This window comes from Lynx rufus, unplaced genomic scaffold (assembly GCF_022079265.1).
Source record: "Lynx rufus isolate CCGP_SWC_20201006 ecotype Redwood Valley unplaced genomic scaffold, mLynRuf1.p SCAF_26, whole genome shotgun sequence".
NCBI classification, from domain to species: Eukaryota; Metazoa; Chordata; class Mammalia; order Carnivora; family Felidae; genus Lynx; species Lynx rufus.
The window spans coordinates 8,182,647-8,205,802 of record NW_025814841.1 but is presented as its reverse complement, the minus strand read 5'-3'; the positions used below and the strand labels follow the sequence as shown (position 1 = coordinate 8,205,802).

At 38.6% G+C, this 23,156-nt stretch overlaps 1 protein-coding gene across 1 annotated transcript in view; it reads right to left on the bottom strand.

The window, feature by feature from the left end:
- STK3 (serine/threonine kinase 3) overlaps positions 1–22,925 on the bottom strand; it is a 291,291-nt gene extending 268,366 nt beyond the window's left edge. Inside the window, 2 exon segments of the mRNA XM_047088960.1 lie at positions 22,653–22,690; positions 22,692–22,925. Coding sequence (XP_046944916.1) covers positions 22,653–22,690; positions 22,692–22,925 — 272 coding nt within the window.
- Between the last annotated feature and the right edge of the window lie 231 nt (positions 22,926–23,156).

The following is a 23,156-nucleotide window of genomic DNA, read 5'->3' as shown; positions in this document are numbered from 1 at the left end:
ATTGCTAATACCATGAAGAAAAAGAGTCTTCTCTCACAGTGTTTTCAAACATTAGAATTCCTCTTTTTTTTTTTAGCTATAACCAATTTCTCTAGTAACCGAGTATTTATATGCCCATTTCAACCTTGCCCCCATCCATAAGCTTATTTATCTCACTTTTGTGTTTCCTGTTCAATGTAAGAATTTCTGTTAATATTTTTTCCAAGATCCCAATACAAAGTTTTCTACACCTTCAATGGGAAGGTGGGGGAATCATTCTAGATAGACTAGTCTCAGTTTTCTACAAATTCCCCTCAATATTTTATCATTTCAAGAATAAGGTACAATTAAAATTATACCTCAGATAATGGTATTATGGTGATATATTGTTTAATATTCTTATCTTTTAGAGATGCATAGTGAAATAGTTAAGAATGCTATGATATGATACCTGAGATTATTTCAAATTATTAAAGGGTAGGGTGTGTGTACGGAAATATAAATTATGCAAGATTGGCCAGATGTTAAAAAATGTTCAAACTGAGTGACGGGAACACAGAGGTTTACTCTCTCTTCTGCACAAAACTATGTTTCAAGAGTAAATGGTAAGAAGTAAATCAACTGCGATTGATCTTAGATAAATGGAAACAAAAAGTATGTGTTGTAAATTATGCCAAAATTTAGAAGTAAATTAAATGTCTCAACCTATATTAATTAAGTATGGAATATCTCTTCATGAGATTTATCAAGTAGCCACTAAAAATCACGCTGTAGAAAACTCACTGACATGAAACAAGTGAGCAATATTGCTAAAAGAAAAAAGAGCAGAACACAACCTAATGCACACATAATTAAATCATTTTCAGGTTTTCTTTTAAATGCAGATGTACCTTGGGGCGCCTGGGTGGCTCAGTCGGTTAAGCGGCCGACTTCGGCTCAGGTCATGATCTCGCGGTCCGTGAGTTCGAGCTCCGTGTCAGGCTCTGTGCTGACCACTCAGAGCCTGGAGCCTGTTTTGGATTCTGTGTCTCCCTCTCTCTCTGACCCTCCCCCGTTCATGCTCTCTCTCTCTCTCTCTCTCTCTCTCTGTCTCAAAAATAAATAAACGTTAAAAAAAAATTAAAAAAAAAAAATAAATGCAGATGTACCTGCATATGTGCAGACACACACACATACTGGCACCAAACTACTAGCAGACTCTGTTCTGTTCATGGCTATGTCCCCAGCACTAAAAACTGCCTAGGACATAATAGGAATTCAAATATTTGCATGTAAATATTTTAGGATTCCAAGCAACAAGGTTTGATTTTGGGAAGTGGCTCTCCTCTATGCTTTTGTTTCATAAAGTTTCTAAAATAAACATTCTTTTTTTTTTTTTTTACGTAATTGGGAGAAACCTTAAAAAATTGTATCTTGTAAAAAAATTAAAATTTTTCCACATGACTCACTGTTTCATGAAATGCATTTCATAAAGTCATTTTATACACTGAAAAGAAAGGCCTCTCCTATAGGCTGAACTAATAAACTGACCTAGACAATAAAAACTACTAAAAACAATATCTGTTAATCAGTCTTATTCTTGTGAGTGAATTTTGCAACTGCTTAGGAAATACAATCTTTACAAGAACTAAATGTTCTAAAATGAATCTTCAACCTGGGTACAAAAAACAGATAAAACTAGATTTAAAAAATCCATCCATTTATATTCATTTAATATACACTTACTGAATTTGTAGACAATAAACTACATGCTGGGATAATACAAAGAAAATTAAGATAAGCCTTTGACAACTCAGAGCTCCTAAGATAGTATGAAAGACAGATACATAAGAGCTAAATGAAAGAGAATAATAAAGGTAGTTAACATTTATTAGGGTTTTTATTGGCCCTGTGCTGAGTGCTTAACAAGCATTTTCTCATTTAATCTCTGTAACAATCTCTATGCTAGTTACTAAAATATTCTCAGTTTATAAGAAAACTAGGTGTTAAGTAACCTCCCCAGTTACTAGGTTAATAAACAGCAAAACAAAATCAGACCAATGTCTGTCCAAGATACAGCACAGAGCCTCTCGCCATTAGGAAGCTAGCAAATACCAAAGCATGCTCATTAATTTCCATCTATTACTACATCAAGTACCATATATCAATCTCATTTTTTAAAGGGGATATTCTTTTGTAAGTGTTCCCAGGAATTTCTCACCTTCAAATCAACTCGTCATTTCTACTCCAAGACACACTATTACAGCCACTAAACTATGATCTGCTAGAAAGGATTTAGCAGTTTGTTTCTCCCAATGCTATATACTACACACTCAAGAGATTAAACAGATAAACTTTTAGCTTGTTTTGTGCTTCTTAGATTCCAAATCACCATATCATATTATATGAGATGATAGATGATCTAGGTAAATAGCAATTTAAATCACAGTTTAGGAAATTTGGTACAGAGGAGCCAAAGAGATGAAATTCTGAAGTACATTATGGTGATTATGGCAATGGTGGAATACTGCTAATTGTGTAAGATAAACAATATAGTCTTCTTCCAGAGATTTCTTCCCATTCTTCCAAATGTCCTACAAGCCAAATTCCATAATGGAGAAAAGAACTAAAAAAGCTTTAAAACTAAGGAATGGTTTTGTTTCTTGCAATCCAGAAGTGTGGTGACAAGGATCTGGGCTTAAAAGTTAACAGTAGAAATGACAGGAAAGAACTAATTCAAGGGAAATTCTGAAAGGAGAATCATTTCTCACTACAAACAAGGTAAAAAAAGAGGATCTAACTGATCATCTCAATCACCTAATTTCCATAACCTACACTGAAGCCACAGTGGACTGACTATTCCTTAAGGGTCCTGAATTTGCACATCACACATTTTTTTTTAAATCATATAATCGCTGTACTATAAAAAGCAGATACTGTATAGTTATTTGTACATGATGCAAGATATAAAGGTCATACCCTTCCTATGTCCATTCTCTCTTACGTGATCTTCCCCCTTTTCTCTGCCTGTCAGTTAACCACTTTGTTAAAGATATACTCAAAAGTCTTCTCTGGGAAGTTTGCAGAGATAGCAAACTCCTCTACCACCATCCCTACCCACCGAAACACAGAGAAGTAATCCCACTGTTAACTATGGTCCCAGAGCACTTAGTACACTGAGTCATTATTCCCTTTACTATTTATTTATTGTATGAGCTTATTACTAAAGAGCTAAAATGGGAACTCCATGAAGATAGGGATCATGTCTCTAGCTTCATATCTCCAGTAAGTCCTTAAAACAGAATCTCACATACTACTGTTTAATAAACTTTGGTTCAATAAATAAATGAGTAGGAGTGCCTGAGTGGCTCAGCTGGTTAAGCAACCACTTTGGCTCAGGTCATGATCTCACAGTTTGGGAGTTGGAGCCCTGTGTTGGGCTCTGTGCTGTCAGCTCAGAGCCTGAAGCCTGCTTTGGATTCTGTGTCTCCCTCTCTCTCTGCCCCTCCCCTGCTCACCCTCTGTGTCTCTCTCTCAAAACTCAAGAAGCATTAAAAAAAATTTTTTTAATAAAAATAAATAAATAAATAAACCCAAAATTTGCTACTATAAACCTTATGGAACTTCAAAACGCCTGTCACTCACACAGCACGCTTATAGAGAAAAACCTATGTTCCTGTATCAATTGTTATGGTTCAACACATGCTACTTCAAATCAAATCAGCTTTACTATGTGCTCACTTCAGCAGCACATATAGTAAATCAGCTTTACTATCCCAGCAATAAAAAGTGCATACTGAGCCTGCGTGGCTCAGTCAGTTAAGCAACTGACTCTTGATTTCTGCTCAGGTCACCATCTCGTGGTTCGGGAGTTCAAGCCTCACATTGGTGAGCTGTCAGTAAGTACTGTCAGTGTGGAGCCCGCTTGGGATTCTCTCTCTCATCCTCTCTCTCTCTCTCTCTCTCTCTCTGCCCCTCTGCTGCTTCTGTGCGCTCACTCACTCTCACTCTCTCTCTCAAAATAAATAAATAAACTTAAAAAGAAAAAAAGTACATATATCTAGAAGTTGATCCAGAAGCCAAAGCAACCATACAAGGGCTGAAATTCAGGCCATTAGGGACGTTCCAAATTTCATGGTTGCAAGATGGCCCGATTAAACCTTAGATTACAGAAAGTGTAAATGTTACATGAACAAAGATGACAAAGGTCACAGGAACTCATTTCATTCTTCCAAGTGATTCTAAGCTGCTATTCCCTTTATTAATAGAGCCTATTCCACAAGCCGGTATTAGAGATACTGAAGATCACATGCAACAAACAGCTGACTAGGCAGCTTCCCATGCTACAACCGTGCACATTTCCTGAGTATGTTTGCAATAAAATTCTATTACTGAAGATAATCTGTGTATCTCTCTTCCTTGTGGTCTTAAAGGACCTAAGTAACAAAGTAACTAATGTAGGAAACCAAGCAGAAGGAAGACACACACACCAAATGCAAAGTGGCGAAAGAGTCACATCACTAATCAACAGAGGTTAACTAGAAGACAGGACTTTGTTTTATACATACTGCTTTTCAGGAGACAGCAGAGTAGTCCAATGTTATGTAATAGACTGAAAAGACTGAATAAGACTGAGCACAAAAGTCTGAGTCTCAAAAGTGTGTATTTGTGGATCATTTTGATCAAAGTTGAAGCCACAAGAGTGGATAAACTCACCAAGGAAATAACTACATTAAAAAAAAGAGGAGGAAGATAGAAAACAGAAAATGCAAGGTGTATGTCAATTATGAACTTGAAAGAAGAACACATAAAACAGAGAAAAAGAAGCAACAGGAAAAGCAGAAAGTTGGAGAAAGAGAAAGCTTTAAGAAACAGAGATATGAGAGGGATAAGAACAGGGGAAAAAAACCTGGTTTCCGATCTAACCAAGCAATGTCTGAAAACCTGTAACCTTAAAGAAGTTTTATTAGATAGACAAGGCCTAAGCATGTTTCAAGTGAATGAAGCCTTACAAATAGAGATTTTAAAGATTCTAGAACTGGGGAACAAAAACATGATTATAAGAGTAAAGTTATAAAAGTATAAGAAGGGACATGTTCGAAGGTTAGATGAAAGAGGGGAAGAGAAGAAACTGCCCTTCTGTAACAGGAGCAAAAATTATGTAAGAACAATAATCAAATGAAATTAAGATGAAAATACATAAGGTGGTTCTTCTTCCTGCCAGTCACAGAATCCCAACCTTATCTACAAAGTAGATGAAATCATCTGCATAAAATTATGTGAAAATATGAGGGTAGGACAGAAAAAGTGTAAATTTAGGACACTGAGGCTCGGAAGCCAGTCAGAAGTTACAGCTTTTTCTGAAAAGTCTTTTAACACTAAACTCACTTCATGCAAGAAACAGGCCCATCATAAAAGGCTCAAAGCAGGGGGAAAAAAAAAAAACGACTATATTTAATCCTCTTCCTTTCTTTTCTCTGCTTCCAGCTTTGCAGCAGCAGTTTACAAGTTTGTACACAGGTGGTAACTTCTCCTAAGGACGTCTCTTTGGCTTTGAAGAGACTTAAACAAACTTCAGAAGAGAGAAGGCACAGCCAGCTGCTTATGATTAGCTAAAGGTTTTTTGTTTTGTCTTGTTTTTTAGTTGTGGTAAAATATATGTAACATAAAATTTACGATTTTAACTATTTTTAAGTGTACAATTAGGTGGCAATGAGTACATTCACACTGTTGTGCAACCATCACCACTATCCATCGCCGGGACTTTTCATTATCCCAAACTAAAACTCTTCATCCATTCAACAACTTCCCATATTCCCCTCCTCTAGTCCCTAGCAACCACCATATTACTTTCTGTCTCTATGAATTTGACTACTCTAAGTACCTCATATGTAAGTGGAATCGTATGGCACATGTCCTGTGTCTGGCTTCTCTCACTCGTCATGTTTTTAAGATTCACCCATGTTGTATGCAGCATGTATTATAATTTCATTCCTTTTAAGGCTGAAAATATAGCAGAATGTATATACCACATTTTGCTTATCCACTCATCTATTACTGGACATGTGGGCTGCTTCTACCTATTAGCTATCGTGAATAACGCCGAAAATAAACTCTGGTGTACAGGTATCTCTGAGTCCCTGCCTTCAATTCTTTTGGATATCTACCTAGAAGTGGAATTGCTGAATCATATGGTAATTGTATGTTTAATTTTTTAAGAAACCATCATACTGTTTTCCACAGTGACTGTACTATTTTACATTCCAATGTACAAGGAGTCCAATTGCTACACATCCTAGACAACGTTTATTTTCTGGCTTTAAATGAAAAGAAGCTGAGACAACACTATATTCTGGATATGGATATATATACATATATATGTACATACATGTATGTGTATATATATTGTATGTATAAATCTGGAAATTTATATACATATAAAATAGTCACCCTAAACAGTCTGAAGTTATTTCATTGTAGTTTTGATTTGCATTTCCCTAATTAGTGACGTTGAGGTTTTTTTCACAGGTTTATCATCCATTTGTATATCTTTGGAAAAATGTCCGCTCAAGTCCTTTCTCCACTTTTTACGTGGAATGTTTGTTTTGGCCAAAGACCTTTTTTTTTTTTTTTTCCTGAGTGGGGGGAGGGGCAGAGAAGAAGGAGACCAACAATCCCAAACAGGCTCCAGGCCCAGCACAGAGCCCGATGTGAAGCTCGATCTCACAACCATGAGATCATGACTTGAACTGAAATCAAGAGTCAGATGCTCAACTGACTGAGTCACCCAGGCACTCCTGGCCAAAGACCTTTAAAAAGAGACAAAAAGGAAGACTTTCCACATTGCTAGATCTAGCTCCCTAGTCAAGAATAATTAGAATATGCCTTCTAGATCTCCTGGGAAACTAATCATGGAGAGGAGGATCTGGTCAGAGCGCAAATCCAGCAGAAGAAAAGAACTTTCAACTCTCCAAGAACAGAGATTCCTTCCTCTTAAAGGACCTTCTACCTCATTTCAGCTCTGTAGTTTTCAATGCGTTTTTCTTTTATGGCAAATTTCCCTGTATTTTAGTGATCACACTACTGGTAGCTTTATTACTAATGACAGTAGCCATTTAATAAGTCATAACTTTTATTAACAGTCATACTGTTACTGCGATATGCTAAGCACCATGCTGCATCTTACATGTGATATCTCATTTAAAATTAAGTTCTCAGGGCACCTGGATGGCTCAGTCGGGCATCTGACTTCAGCTCAGGTCACGATCTCATGGGTTCGAGCCCTCAGTTGGGCTCTTTGCTGGCAGTGTGGAGCGTGCTTGGGATTCTCTCTCTCTGCCCCTTCCCCACTTGTGTTCTCTCTCAAAATAAATAAATAAACTTAAAAAATTAAGTTATCTGCTTCAGCCCTAGCAGTTTCATCTTGACTGCTGTTATAAAAGTAAAACATCTTTAGCACACATGAAAGGTTTTCATCCTTTAGTCCTTCAACATTCCATCATCAAGCAATATCAGAGTCTCAACATCAGCCTTAAATAATATTTTCTAGGTTACACAACGACTCTGTCTTGAATCTACAAAGTCAAAAATCTTTTTTACTTCAAGCCCAGGAAGTACATTTTACCTCAAACTAATAAATTCAAGGATCTTTTTTTTCTGCTCTCTTTTGCTTTTTAAAGGCCAGACGTCTTGTAAATACTTAGATAGCTCGAAAGTAACACAACTGATTTTTTTTTAACTCAACTACAACATATGTATCCAAGTTAAAGTTGTCCTTTTATCCCTTTGGAAAGCTATGTGTTTCTTCAAAAGATGTTGACAGTGATAGATACATTTTTGATACACTTTAGAAAATGGCTTAAGAGGGGCGCCTGGGTGGCGCAGTCGGTTAAGCGTCCGACTTTAGCCAGGTCACGATCTCGCGGTCCGTGAGTTCGAGCCCCGCATCAGGCTCTGGGCTGATGGCTCGGAGCCTGGAGCCTGTTTCCGATTCTGTGTCTCCCTCTCTCTCTGACCCTCCCCCGTTCATGCTCTGTCTCTCTCTGTCCCCCAAAAAATAAAATAAAACGTTGAAAAAAATATTTAAAAAAAAAAAGAAAATGGCTTAAGAGGTAAATGCTTTACAATTATTAATCATTTAATCTTCACAAAACCCACAGAAAAGGTACTATTACCACCTCCATTTTACAAGTGAGTATACGGAGACCTAGAAAAGTTAACTAACTTGTCCACCACAGCACTGAGTAAGTGGCAGAACTAAGACGAGAACCAAGGTCTATCTGACTCTAAAGCTCTGGCTTTTTATTGTTTTGCCGTGAGTACCACTGTTTTAATAGTGAAATAGATGATTTGATGATCTCATATAGTATTTGCTTAAAATTTATGAGGGTTTACTTAATTATTGGCACTAGAATGAGATGAAATCCACCTAAGAAAACAGATGCTCTACAATGGATAGAAGACTTTTCAAAATTAAAGTCTTATTTTTCAGCTCTATCATACCATTTCCTCTCAGGTTGGGCTCTTCGCCCAAAAATACTCCGAAATTATAATTTCCTGGCAAAGAGCTTTAAAGGAAAAGAAGCTGACATTTTTTTCCCCTTCTTTCACCCTTCAGAGTCTTTCATTTTTATTTTCTAAGAACGTTTCACTTACCCTCAACTGGAAAGCGATAGGATTCCTTTTAATTTCTTGTAACAAACCTATTGGAAGAAATGCTGCAATACACTCCCTAGCTTTAAAGACACAGTAATGCATATTACTTTATTAACAATAAGTTTAAAAACAAAAACAAAAACAAAAGCCACAAAAGGCAGACAACACAAAACAGCACATCTGAAAATGTTCTGACATATTCATGTCCTGTTAAAATAAAAATTAAAAATAATCTAAGAAATATGCACAACTGTAAATCTCATAACTTTAACCCAGGTCCTTATAAAGATTTTTAAATACTCAATAACCATACCTAAATTTGAGAACTAAAAAAGGGAAGAGAATCTTTAATTGATTAAGAATAAAAGAGGAGCTTCCATATGAAACTTGCCAAGGGCAATCCATGTACCTGCTATACAGAAAAATCTTCTATGATTTGTGCCAAAGACACTACCTACACTTTAAAACTGAATTTACTCATAGATTTTGTCCCTATTTATTTCCTGCACTTCAAATTCTGAAGGTAATATATAAGGATTTAGTCTTCATACACTGACAACTCCTCACTCCCATCCCTAGAATACTGAAATTAACCAAAATTTTAAAAAATTAACTGAAATTAACATAAATACATTAAAGGTATACCTATATTAATAAAAGTGTAATTTCAAGGAAAGTTTAAACTATGACAGTATTAACCTGTGTATCATTCAGTGAGTTGTGTACTCTGCTTTCTGTTTAATGTTTACAGACTTTCATAAATAGAGACGAGAACTGTGAAGACAGTGGCTCAGTTCTGCTATTTGTGCAGATGGACACTATCTTGCTTGATTTCTCAGCACAGTTTGATTACACAGTAACAGTACATATGAAGCCATTTCTCAGTATTTCTCTGTGGTTCTTTGTAAACAAATTAAGAGGATTACGATCCTTTATGAAAACAATTTTTGCTTTTTTTTTTTTAATGTTCATTTATTTTCGAGAGAGAGAAACAGAGACAGGGCACGAGCAAGGAAGGGGCAGAGAGAGAGGGAGAAACAGAATCTGAAGGAGGCTCCAGGCCTGAGCTGTCAGCACAGGGCCAGACACAGGGCTCAAACTCACAAACCGAGAGATCATGACCTGAGCTGAAGTGGGACACCTAACTGACTGAGCCACCCAGGTGCTTCAGTAATTTTTGCTTTTCTAAATTGGGGTTATTTTTACCTGTTTGGTTTTGTTTTTTTAGAAATAAAAATAAAAATTTAAAATCCCAAGGATATCTAATAGAAAAAAATTTTGATTATAAGAAAGATAAATAGCCTAAATACTTTGCCCATAGAAATTAAAAATAAACAAGTCTAAGTGTAATGCTACAGTATTTGCATGAGTATAAATACCCTCTGAAATTCCAATGCACTTTTGTAATAATATCATGAGTTACCAAAATCTAAGTAATGTTCTAAAATGACAGAAATATTTTTTAGCTGAATTCTGTGGGCTTAAGGTAATAACCTGTTCCCTTTTGGATGAAAAATTTGGATATTTTCATATTAAAACTTAAGAACTTAGGGAAGTTTGGAATAATTTTTTCTCCCCTTCACTGCATATAATGTTCCTCCTCTTGGTCAAAAGATAATTTCAAGATGTACTATGAACCCAGAAGAGAAAAAGACCTCTAATAAGCAAAAACGGACATAACATGCATGTATTTTACTTTCAGAAAGGGAGAGCAGCTGTCAGGTCAGGTCATTATTTCTGAGATAAGTAGCAGTTTAAAGAAGGATATAGTAATGAGAATGACAGATAACAGTAAAAGACAAGACTAAGTTCAGGGGAAAACCAGTTACATACAGCAACAAAGCTTCAAACACACCAAAAGAGCACACTTGACTGTTTCTATGAACTAAAATTATGAACGGTTCTATGAACTGCCTCTATGACTTTTTATGAACAAGAAAAGCAAGAAGATGATTTGCTTTCTTGAAGTTTCAGAAGACTGAGCCAAGTGCCTTCATTTTGGTATGATTTCAGTCAAAACTGGTTATATAAAAGTGTTTGTAAAATACTTAAAATATATTGCTTAAAGTGGTTTACTTCATTTATTTGAAAAACCCATTATGTGGTACACCATACTTCACAATGATGCTAACTATAGTTAAAATTATAACCATATCACTATTTTGACAGGCTCTTTGAAATCACAAGGATTTATGAATATTAATTAAAGCTATCTAATCAAGTGCTGAGAGTCTATATAAAAGGCAGAGAGGGGAATCCCACTGTCTTATCATTAGCCTAGTACCTGAATTCTCTTCTATTTAGAAAAACAAAAACAAAAAGCCTTGGAAGTATACAATAAGAATCTAGTTCATGGAAGAAAAATTCCTTCTGCAGGGAAAGAAAATCATCGAAACACTTTCTTCTCAAGAGTTAATTAGTACATACATTTTTAATTTCCACTGGAATTTTATGCCATTCCATCATTTAATTTGACATTTATTTCTTATAATTCTTAGAAATTACATAAATATAAATTTTTTCATGGCAATCATATCTCTATGATCCAAATTTCACTGATTACTAAAAATGTTTGAATGGATAATCATTGGAAAATAATTACTGGTTGCTGTTTAACTGCAAGACAATAGATCAACTTATAGGTCCAACATATCAACTTATAGATCCAACCTAATGTCTTTTAATACAGTAAGTGATTACACCAAAACTAACTCTTTCTAAAGTTATGTGACACAGCATCAAATGTAAATTACCCACCACATCACTGAGACAAATATCCTGTATTATCTAATCAAAAGCACAATAAAACTTAACTAAAGGGGCTGATATCAAAACTAAAAAGGAATAACATATGGCATTTAATATCTGGATATACTTCATTTTGCAATTCATCATACTGTAGTCAGTTAGAATTGGATTTATACAGCAGCCTCAAAAGGTGCCCTTGAATTTTGTTTGTGCACAGATATACTTTTATGTATGCAAGACAAAGCAAGCTAAAAGGTCTACCTTAAAAAATAAGGCCTGAAATCTAATCTTATCACTAGTGGTGGTTTTTGTCTTGGATTCTTTTATTTTCTTATCTTTTTTGTTTAAGAAAAGAAGAAACTAGGTCACCTAAAACCCTAAGGAGGTGAGAAAGAAGTAAGGCTGGATATTAGGATAATAGTGGGTCAAAGGGTAACCAAAGTAAGAGAAGGGAGAACATGAAGGTAAAAGTCCACTCAAAATAGTCTCTACCATAGAATTTGTCTACACACGCCCAATTTCTGGCTTAAAACTTAGAAAAATAAAGGTATGGTAGAGATTATTCAGAGGAAGAAGCTCAAAACTTCCAGTGCTATCAGATTTTTTGACACAGTATCCCACAGTTGGAAAGAATGAGTCAGTTCTCCTATTTGTGAAAAAAACACTATTTAAAATTAAAGTGGCACTAACCACACTAGTGCCAGGGTTAAGGTCCTAAAATACCATTTCTCACTAAAAGAAAGTAGTGCTTCTTGGACAAATGGTTGATTCCGGATCCAGGACAGGAAATGGACATAATGAGCCCTGAATATCTTATCACTGCAGACAATGAGGAAGCTACAGGTCACGTTGTCCCTGAAGGGACTTCCACTGACGAAAGACGGGGGGACACTTTGAATGTCAGCAACACTAACTGCAATGGATTAAAATCCATCAAATATGGGGCGCCTGGTGGCTCAGTTGGTTAAGTGTCCAACTCTTGGTTTCAGCTCAGGTCATGATGTCATGGTTTGTGAGTTCGAGCCCCACATCGGGCTCTGCACTGACGGTGTAGAGCCTGCTTGGGATTCTCTCTCTTCCTGTCTCTCTCTGTCCCTCCCACGGGTGCTCTCTCTAAAAAATAAATGAATAAACTTTAAAAATTTTTTTTTCAACGTTTATTTATTTTTGGGACAGAGAGAGACAGAGCATGAACGGGGGAGGGGCAGAGAGAGAGGGAGACACAGAATCGGAAACAGGCTCCAGGCTCCGAGCCATCAGCCCAGAGCCCGACGCGGGGCTCGAACTCACGGACCGCGAGATCGTGACCTGGCTGAAGTCAGACGCTTAACCGACTGCGCCACCCAGGCGCCCTGAAACTTTAAAAAATAAAATAAAATCCATCAAATATGCTTAAATCCATTAGCTCATAATGGCACTTAAAAAAAAAAAAAGAGGGGCGCCTGGGTGGCGCAGTCGGTTAAGCGTCCGACTTCAGCCAGGTCATGATCTCGCGGTCCTGGAGTTCGAGCCCCGCGTCGGGCTCTGGGCTGATGGCTCGGAGCCTGGAGCCTGTTTCCGATTCTGTGTCTCCCTCTCTCTCTGCCCCTCCCCCGTTCATGCTCTGTATCTCTCTGTCCCAAAAATAAACGTTGAAAAAAAAAAAATTAAAAAAAAAAAAAAAAAGAATTGCTTCCCTTTGAAAATAGGGAACTAATTCATTCTCTTGAAAATGTGTAAATAAAGGGGAAGAATCCAGCATTTATCCTGTTTTATTTTATAAAGTGTACCACTGGGTAATCAAACAAAAGATGAGGGAGGTGATTCTCTATAAAAACATTCCAACTAATAAATGAAAACAAAATGATGTATTTAGAAATTCACCATTTTGCAACATCCAATGAATTAACAGAAATAAGCACTAACCATCAACAGCTGCTAATATCAGAAAAAAGAGATGCAACTAGACACGAAGTGACTAATACAGTCTTGCCAAACACCACCTATAACAATTCCTATGGGATCAAAACTGAGCCCGTCAGTCTCTGGATCCAGTTACCCATTTGCAGAAAATATGGAGGGCAAAAGAAGATCTAGAATTGCACCTTGTGTAAGCTGTCAGCAAAATCCAGGCTGTGAAAAACTATAAACAGCTTGAGTTCTTCAACGGGAAAAAGAAAAGAAAAGGGATAGAGAAACTAATGTAAAGATTAAAAATGACAACTCCTAGGGCACCTGGGTGGCTCAATCAGTTGAACATCTGACTTTGGCTCAGGTCATGATCTCACGGTTCATGAGTTCGAGCCCATCAGGCTCACTGCCGTCAGTGCAGAGCCTGCTTTGGATCCTATGTCCTCCTCTCTCTCTCCCCTTCTCCCACTTGTGCTCCCTCAAAAATAAATAAACATTAGAAATAATAATAAAAGTAACAACTCCTATAAAAACTATTTTTTTAATTGGCAAGACTAACCCTAGAGTGTCTAGCAATGCACATTTAAGTTATTACTATAAAAGTCAGGATAAGGGTTACTTATGGGGAAAGGCAGCTATGACTGGGATGGAACACTAGGAAGGGAGTGTGGCAGAGTTCTTTTTCTTAACCTGATTGGTGATTACAAAGGTGTCTGCCTTAAGCCATACACCTGTTTTTCACTGATGCTTTCTTTTTTTTTGCAGTAAAAACATTTTTTTTAAATTTTTTTTGATGTTTTTATTTATTTCTGAGACGGACAGAGACAGAGCATGAGCAGGGGAGGGGCAGAGAGAGAGGGAGACACAGAATCTGAAGCAGGCTCCAGGCTCTAAGCTGCCAGCACAGAGCCCGACGCGGGGCTCGAACTCACGGACCGTGAGATCATGACCCGAGCTGAAGTCGGACGCCCAACCGACTGAGCCACCCAGGTGCCCCTAGTAAAAACATTTTTTAATAGCAGGTCACCAGGACACCTGAATGTTGCAAACACCTAACAAAGGTTTGGTATATTCCCCATTCTCTAGATTCATACAGTGAAAAAAGAGGTTAAAAAAGAAGTTAGTGTCCATTATTTCCTCCCAATCCACTTCCTCTCCTAAGGGAACCACCTAATACCACATTTCAAGCCCAACACATTCACTTTTCTGGGAGTTGGAAATTCTAAGAAATAGACTATAAGGTACCCAAACCTGTTCCTCTCCAGGTCTTCTCCACTCCCAAGTTGCTCAAACACAAAACCTAAGGGCCAGAATTGACAATCTCTTCCTCAATCCCCACATCTAGTCTATCAGTAAGTCCTTCATTTCCAACTCCAAAATATAATTTAAATCTATCCACACTTCTCTCCATCTCCACTGACTCCACCACCTAACCCTGAACTATTCCAATAGATTCCTAACTTGTTTCCCTGCTTTTATTCTTAACCCTCTACAATCTATTCTACCCAAACCAACCAGAATGATTGCTTTTAAAAGCATAAACTGCTTAAAATTCTGCTTAAAACCCTTTAATGACAGCCCACTGCACTCTTACATCCAAATTCCTTTCCATGGCCTGCATCATTGACTCTCTGCCCATTTCTCTGACCTCATCTCCAACCACTTTCTCCCATTTTACAATCCAGCCACAGTGGCCTCATTTCAATTCCTCCCACACACTAAACTCTTTGCCACCTCCAGGCCTTCTCACAGCTTTCCCTCTGCCTGGAATACTCTTTCCAGCTACTCACGGGGATAACTTCTCACAACCCCATGTCACAGCTTTAGTATTACCTTTTCAGAGAAGCCCTGTCCAACCATCCTATAAAACAGGTTGCACCATTCTTCTCTATCAATACGAGCTATTTCTCTCCTTCACAGCTCAAGCTCCAACTGGAGTGTATGTTCTTCTATGAGGTCAAGGATTTCAACTGCTACATTTAACAATGCACCCAATATGTAGCATTTGAAAGGCAGTTAATTAATAATTACTAATATATGAATAAATGAGCAATTGAATGAACTCAAGGCTGACAGCCAATTTCTGTCATGAGCAATGATCAATGAGTAAAGAAAGCCAGTTTTTAGAAAGAAATAGGAGAATGGGGCAACTCAGCAGACTCAGGAGAGATCACCTAGCTCCAGAGAGAAAGAGTCAGGGAAATTAAATGTGTATTACCTTTAACTTATGCTTTCCTCAAATATGTAAAAGGTCTACCTAAATTACAAAAATAATTTTAACTTGCATTCTCCAACTACAGGACTCTAGGTCCAATGGTCTCACAAAATCAAAAATCCTGAAAATGAAAAATGATCTGGACAGACAGTAGTAACATTCTGTATTCTGAATATAGAAACTATCTCATCTTTGGAATCATATATGCTCAACAATTTCCCATTTTCTAAGTGTGAGAGTGTGTGTGTGTATACCAAGATATTTATATCAAGATATCTGCAACTATCTGAAAATGTTACTCTATTTGACCTCTTTACTAAGGTGTCTGGTATCATGTAAAATTTATAAACTAATTCAGAACCCACTATACTATCACATCTCTACCTATATTATCAGCAATATTAACTGTTTTCTGCAATTCTCACTTTGCTATGAAGTCATTTTGTAAGTTATGTCCTTTAAGATACTTTTAAGAAGTTCAAGGTAATCTGTACCTTATTATTCGTGGCATGCAAACAATGAACTTATTTTTAATGTTTATACATGTCTATTTACATACTTATTTGTATCTATTCAACTTTAGATTCTGTGGAAAAACCAGTTGTAATGAGACATTTCAAATATAGAATCTGTTCTAAGATTCTAAGAATTGAAGAGCTAAGAATTGAAATTAGAATAATCCTACAATATGAGGCAATTCAAATAAGATCTCAACAAAAAAGAAACTTGGATCAAATAAAAAAGAAAGTTTCTATGAGATAGTATAAATTTTTCCTTCGCAGAAAAACTAAAGACCTTTGTTATTTAGGAAGGGGAGAACTAGTAGGAAGTCAGAAATTGAGGCAATCATAATTATAGCTTTGCACGGGGTCATTCCACACCAGGAGGCAAATGAGCCTTTGCCTGATAGCAACCTTTATGTATTACATATTCTTTTGTGAACTCTGTCAGACATCATAGACCACCGTTTTCCATTGTCCCATACTTCAATTGGGACCTATATAAAATGTTCAAAATACTGTGACTTTCAAATTACAGCTTCCTTTCTCCCTATCACCACTATCCTTTTTAGATTCTTAAAGAATATCTCTATTGCGTATATAGGTAGTTACCCCAGTCTGGATTCCTCTGGCAATGCCATCATAGAGCTTTTAAGTATGAGGATGGAGTCTAAAATGAGATAAGTTTCTTGACTATCACTACAACATACGCCAGCAATGTTTTTTCAAACTGCAGATCACAACCCATTAAAAGGTCATGAAAATAATTTGGTGGACTATGACTAGCAGTTTTTCAATGAAAAAGAACAGAAAGTAGAAAAATACCAAAAACATCTTACATAGTACGTTGTATGAAACTTCTGTTTTAATTTGATATGTATGTGGGCCTGTCCTGGGTTTCACCATCAATTTTTTTTTTTTAATTTTTTGAGAGCCACTAATATATGATGGCCTGAAGTGACGGTACCTTTAGTTGAACACAGACTTCTTTGAAACCAGAAAAATTAAATTCAAAGCACTTCCCCCCACCTCTACAATCCAGAATCTAGAAGTACTCAATTTAAACCTTTTATGATTTTTTTTAATTAATGTATTTATTTTGAGAGAGAAAGAGAGATATAACACGTAAGCTGGGGAGGGGCAGAGAGAGAGAAAGAGAGAATTCCAAGCAGGCTCTGCACTGTCAGCGCAGAGCAGATGTAGGGTTCAAACTCCCAGACCATGAGAACCTGAGCTGAAACCAAGAGTCGGACGCTTAACCGACTGAGCCACCCAGGTACCCCTAAGCCTTTTGTTATTAAACCTCTACTGATACACACTTCTAGAATGAGCATTTAGATGACTTAAGAAAAACAAATTTCAATCCAGCTATGTTTAATATATGTTTACCTTTTTCTTTACATTTCTAACTAATTCTTCGGTTCTAATATATGCTATCTCTCAGCCCCTTAAAGAACAAAGGATAAATTAATCTTTGCCTCAGGTTGGCCAAAGACTGAGTTTATCTCCTGTCTTATGTTGCAACTGAAGTTTGCTCACCAGGACCAGCTCCAGATGTTACTGTTCCCTCTTTAGGAAGGAAGAGCCAATTGACTGGTCCCATCTACAGGACTTAAGTCAATTACAGTTGGTGCCATCCCCAATTAACTGAGAAAAGCCAAAGGGAGGACAGATACGCTTAGGGACCCTGTCATTAAAGAGATGCTCCTGTTTGTTTCTTTTCTTTCCCTCTGAACTACTCAGAACCTCCTCCCCTAGCTTGCCTCTAAAGTTGGGAGCTCCCCGCAGGGCCTACTTGAGGCTATTGGCCTTTGTTTTTTTTTTCTTAGAGGTCATCTTCTCAAAGAGAACTCTAGCTCCCAATCTCTACTATAATAAGCACAGAAGAATTTTACTTTGTAACATTCCAAGGGCGCATGAATCAGTAATACAGACATAAAATGAAGCCCATAACTCTTGTCTTTGCAATGTCTTCATGATTTTTGTCATACCCTAGTATCTACTTAACTGATTTGTTGCTTTGTCCCACACAATTCAATTCTAAGAGTTGATAGTTCCTGCTGTCTGTTTATCTGCATTCCCAATTTCTGGTCTAAGGTCAGGGCTACTGATGCTACAGGCTGATTGATATTGGCTTCTCATGCTGAGGAATCTATGAATACCTTATACTTTACCCTCCTGTATCATCATCCTTTTTTTTTTTTTTAATGTTCATTTATATTTGAGAAAGCACAAGCAGGGAGGGACAGAGAGGAGGGGACAGAGGATCTGAAGCAGGCTCCACGCTGACAGCAGCTAGCCCACGTGGGGCTTGAACTCACGAACTCACGAGATCATGACCTGCGCTAAAGTCAGACGCTCAACTCACTGAGCCACCCAGGTGCTCCACCATCTTTTACTTTCACTTTTTCATTCCCTACTAATTTATCTTCTGACTGATATTCCAGTTATTCATAGCAACACTTTCCCTTATGAAATAATGGTTTTCTTACCTTCACTTTTCATTGAATGCACTGTATAACCCTAATATTTTACCTTGAGTCTTCAACTTTACTTCCCCCAACTGCCTTTACACACTATTAAAAAAAAAAGAAAAAGAAAAAAACTGCCAAAGAATCCAACCATAGCTTAAATCAAAGAACTCTCCTTATCCGTCTTGAAAGTAAATTTCAGTAGCTTACTCTCTTATTAGCCTTCCAGTGTTTTCACTGTCCCACACCAACTTTTCCTCCAAATATACCTTAACCAATGCATTTTACATTTTAAATAACTATTAATTCTATCATCTAACTGAGGAACAAGGCCTGTCTGATACAGTATATCTCTCCAGCAATTAATTCTGTCCGCTCTGTAACAACTATATAGGTGGTATATATGACTACCTATCCTCAAGCAACCAGAGTTTTCATGCTACCCACCACCTGTCTTTCATAGAGGCCGACCTCCCCTTTTATGAACGTTCTACTTGGTGAAGAGCCCATGTTCTGATCATTTCCTTTCCTATCTATCAAAACTTATCTACTGTGTGGTCATTTTTCTTTCATCTAGCAGTTCCCCTACAGAGAAATCTGAGAAACTCAACTTACCAAAGAGCTAATAATTAATAACCATTTGATGGACTTCCTTCCCAGAGGAACTTCATTTTAATAAGGACTTATAAAGACCTCTGTGACAGACCTTTTAAGGAAACCTGGGGAATCTAAAAGCTATTCTGATACCTTAAGCCAGGAACCATAGGTGACCACATCTATTGCCTATATTTAACACAGCCTGGTTGGTGAGACCAAATCAATGAAGTAAGGTAAGAGGGGCCTTCCAGATCCTCTTCATGATTCTCAGATCTGGCTGCACAGTGGAATCTCCAATTCCCAGAGGAAAAGGATGATACCAAAGAGCAAAGGCAGGCCTAACACCCAGGCCTAACACCAGGCCAGATATATATTCACAACACACTAAAAATATAAAGACATGTATGGGAATAACAAATACCCAATTCAGGACAGTGACTACCCTTTGGGGGAGAGGGAGGGAATGCAACTGAGAAGAGACATACTTAGGGAGCTTCAACTATATTTGTAATATTTTACTTCTAAAGCTGGATAATGTGACCCATAAGTACTTATTAAATTAGCTTTTGAATATCTAAAATTTTGTAATTGAAAAAAGTACAATATGAAGATGGCACATACTCAAAGGGATATAATATTAGGAATACAGAGAAATACTCTAGGCTAGAAAGCACTCAAAAAAGATACTTTATGAAGCAGGCCTTGAAGGAAGAATAAAACATAGATTACTAGCAAAAACTAACATAAACTTCTCTAAAGGAAAAGCATGAACAAAGGCAAAGTTGGGAGTACCCATAGCCTACAACCTAAATAAAAGACAAAAGGGAAACTTTAGAACAGATTCATTTTGGAGAAGAGTAACAAAGCCTGGGGATTAAGTCTGAGACCAAGGGATAGGAGTCTTGGGTACTAAGTAGACTAATGTGCCCCAATCCAAAAACAAAAAAAAAGGAAAAGCATGGGGGAAGTGATGTTTTAACAAAACAAATCAGAAGCCATGTGCAGGATGAACTAAAGTAAACAGACTCCTATGGGTCATTAGGAGGTTCTGTAGGGCAGCAAAAGGGGAAGAGAAGGTGGTAAAGCACTGAGAACCAGGTCCTAGTGCCCTATCTCTACTCCCAACAGAGCCTTTCTACTGCTAAAAATTTTTGAAAACTACTGCAGTAAAGTACCTAGTTGGAAGGCACTGCTGTAAATCATGTATGACTGTCATAAAACCCAGGAATGGGGTAGGAATATCAAAAATGAAAAAGGGAAAAGATGAATCCAGACTTTTGGTGGAGAATTCAACAGGACCTAGGGACAAACTAGACGGAATAACGAAAGAGTGGATCTGCATGAAAAAATCAAAAATACCAACCAAATAGCAGCTGTTGGTCATCCAGACTTGAACACCAGCAATATACATGTGAGCATGTCAAAGTGTTTGAGCTACCCAAGGGAGAAAAGCAAAGTGACATTCCTATAGAGATCAGGAAAAGAACAAGCCAAGGACCCACAAGACTGTACCCAGAAATGACCACCACATCATGGAAGGCTAAGCAAGCAAGCGAGTTTTAAGAAAGAGGCATCATTATACACAGTGAGAGGATGCGCAGCCCCGTACAGCCAATCGGACTCAGCGTTCTGGCATTCCTCCCCCTGACCAGATTATTTGACCTGACTTTCAATTAATAAGGAAAAAATAAACTAGCAACATTTAACATCATCAAACACATTGCGAAGCACTGGGCTAAGTAAGTACTTTACACACGCCCTCATTTAATCCTCACAGCACACTTTACAGATGAAGAAATTAAACGTAGAACAAGCATAGTAAATTACAGAGCCAAGATCTCTGTTTCTTAGGACAATAAAATAAAGGAATGTGTATATAAAGTTCCTGGCAAATAAAAGGACCTTAATGGCAGCTATATTTTATTATTAGAAGGTAATGATCAACAGGGAGAAAAAACTCACTGTCAGTAATCCCTGTCACGGCCTTCTGTGTGGCAAACTCTTTTGGTGTCCTCAGCTATAAAACAGGATCAATGCCTGTAATCCAAACTATTTAATAGGGTTGCAATGATGATATTGTGAAAATGCAAATGCTACGAAAAAATTTTAAGCCATATTCGAATATATGGGATTAATGTCACATATCTTGCTCTTCAGAAATGCCTTCCTGGGTCAACACAAGTCTCTCTGAAGAGAGCTAAAAATAAGCCTGTTAGATGTGCAAGCACCACTTTGCAAAGTATAAATGACCATGGAATGGTTACATACACCACCACCGTCTCCCCCTGACCCCTCTAGGTTTTCTAATGCCCCTACAAGGCCAGGGGTTCCCTTACACCTGTAATGAAACTTTGAGCGCTCAGAGCTAATGAATAGAGAGAACCTCTACTTCAATTTGGACTTAAGTTGGCCCTCGGGCATTATGTCACAGGTGCCCCCCTTCCCATTTTTTTTCTATGGTATTAAAACTGGGTGTCTAGTCAACACTAGAATTCAATACTTTACAAAATGCCAGATAAGAATCTATCAAGGGCTCTGTGTGATAGCAGGTCTCTTTTGGAAATCCCTCCACAGCCCCCCTTTCTTCACCTGAACAGATGGTTTCCAGGCCTTAAGGCTCACATGTCTAGTTACCCAATTCACAACAGCTCACAAAGTTCCTACCTTTTCAATTATTCCATGTTCCTGAATATATCACCTTTCATCTAAAGATCGCTAAGTATCAAAACCCAAGAACTCCTTAATCTTCACAACAGCACTATCTGGGAGGAGAGATTAGTACATTTTATAAATTAAAAATGAAAGACCTAGGTGAAATGTTTTAAACAATATCAGTTAATTGACACTGATTCATCCTTGGGGGGAAAAATACCCACTATGAACTTATATCAATGGACAGCCTTGATTTAGCTAGATCATTTCAAATATTAGTTTAAAAGTATCTACTGTGTACTCTTACTCTTCCAATACATTAAACATGAAATATAAACTAACAGTAAATACCAAAGCATCACTATTTTTATATGCTAGAAGAAATACAAAAAAACTATAGGAGGGAGGGGTTCTAATTTAAGATTCCCACTGCCTTGCATCCATAAATACTTTTGAACTTGACGGCGATAGGGAGAACACCTGTCAGGGCAGTATATCCACAAGTTTTACAGACTGTGTAGCTATTAATATTGAATTCCTTAAACTGTAAATAAATAACCCGCCTTCTCAAATAAAAGGCAGTATTATGAAAAACATCTGACAAGAACGCCTACATAGCTGTAAGCTGCCTAATTAATTTCCTAGTTTTACGTCTCGGGGCTTCGTGAACTTGCCGGGAGGGAAAAGTCCTCCCGGCCCAGGAGTCCGGCCACGGGGAGCCCGGCGCTGCCCAGCGACTTTCCACGCCGCCAGGCCCCGCGGCCGCGGGAGAGGCGAGGCTCGGCCTCCCCTCGGGCCCCGTCGGCGTGTGGACAGACGCGGCCCGGCACTCGGACGTGCCTCCGACTCCCGACGGGCCTGGTCTGGGCCCCGCAGTCGCGAAGGGGGTCGCGGTCCGGCCTGGCCTAGCCGCCCCCGCCCGCGGCCGCCGCCTCCCTCCTTCTCCCGGTTCCCCACGTTCGTTACCTCTTGGGCGCTGGCGGCTGCTCCATGGCGGCGGGGGACAGAAGGAGGGATCTGGTGGGCGGTGAAGGACGGAGGGAGGCGAGGAGCCGGGGCACCGGCCGGCCGAGCCCCGGGAAACACAGGGGAAACTCCAGGAACTCGGACCAACTTTCCCGTAACTCCTCGGCGGATCCCCCTCCCGCTCGCGAGTGCGGCTCCTCCCGGCGCGCCCCGCCCCTCGGCCGCCGGCCGCGGTCCTGGGAGAGTGGGTGGAGCCAGACGCGGCCCAGGCATGGTGGGCGGAGCCAGGCCCTGGTCGGGCGAGCGGAGTCGGGGGCGGAGGGACGCGCGGGCCACATGGCTGGGAGGGGGGGAAAAAGCGCGGGGACTGGAGGAGCTAGAGGCTAAGGCCTAGTAGCGACTCAGAACCCGTCTTTTCTGGCCATGGGCACGTTCCTTTGAGCCGGCCAAGAGCTGCCGCTGCACACTTGCCTTCATTGCGTTTGCCCCAAACCGATTTGACTC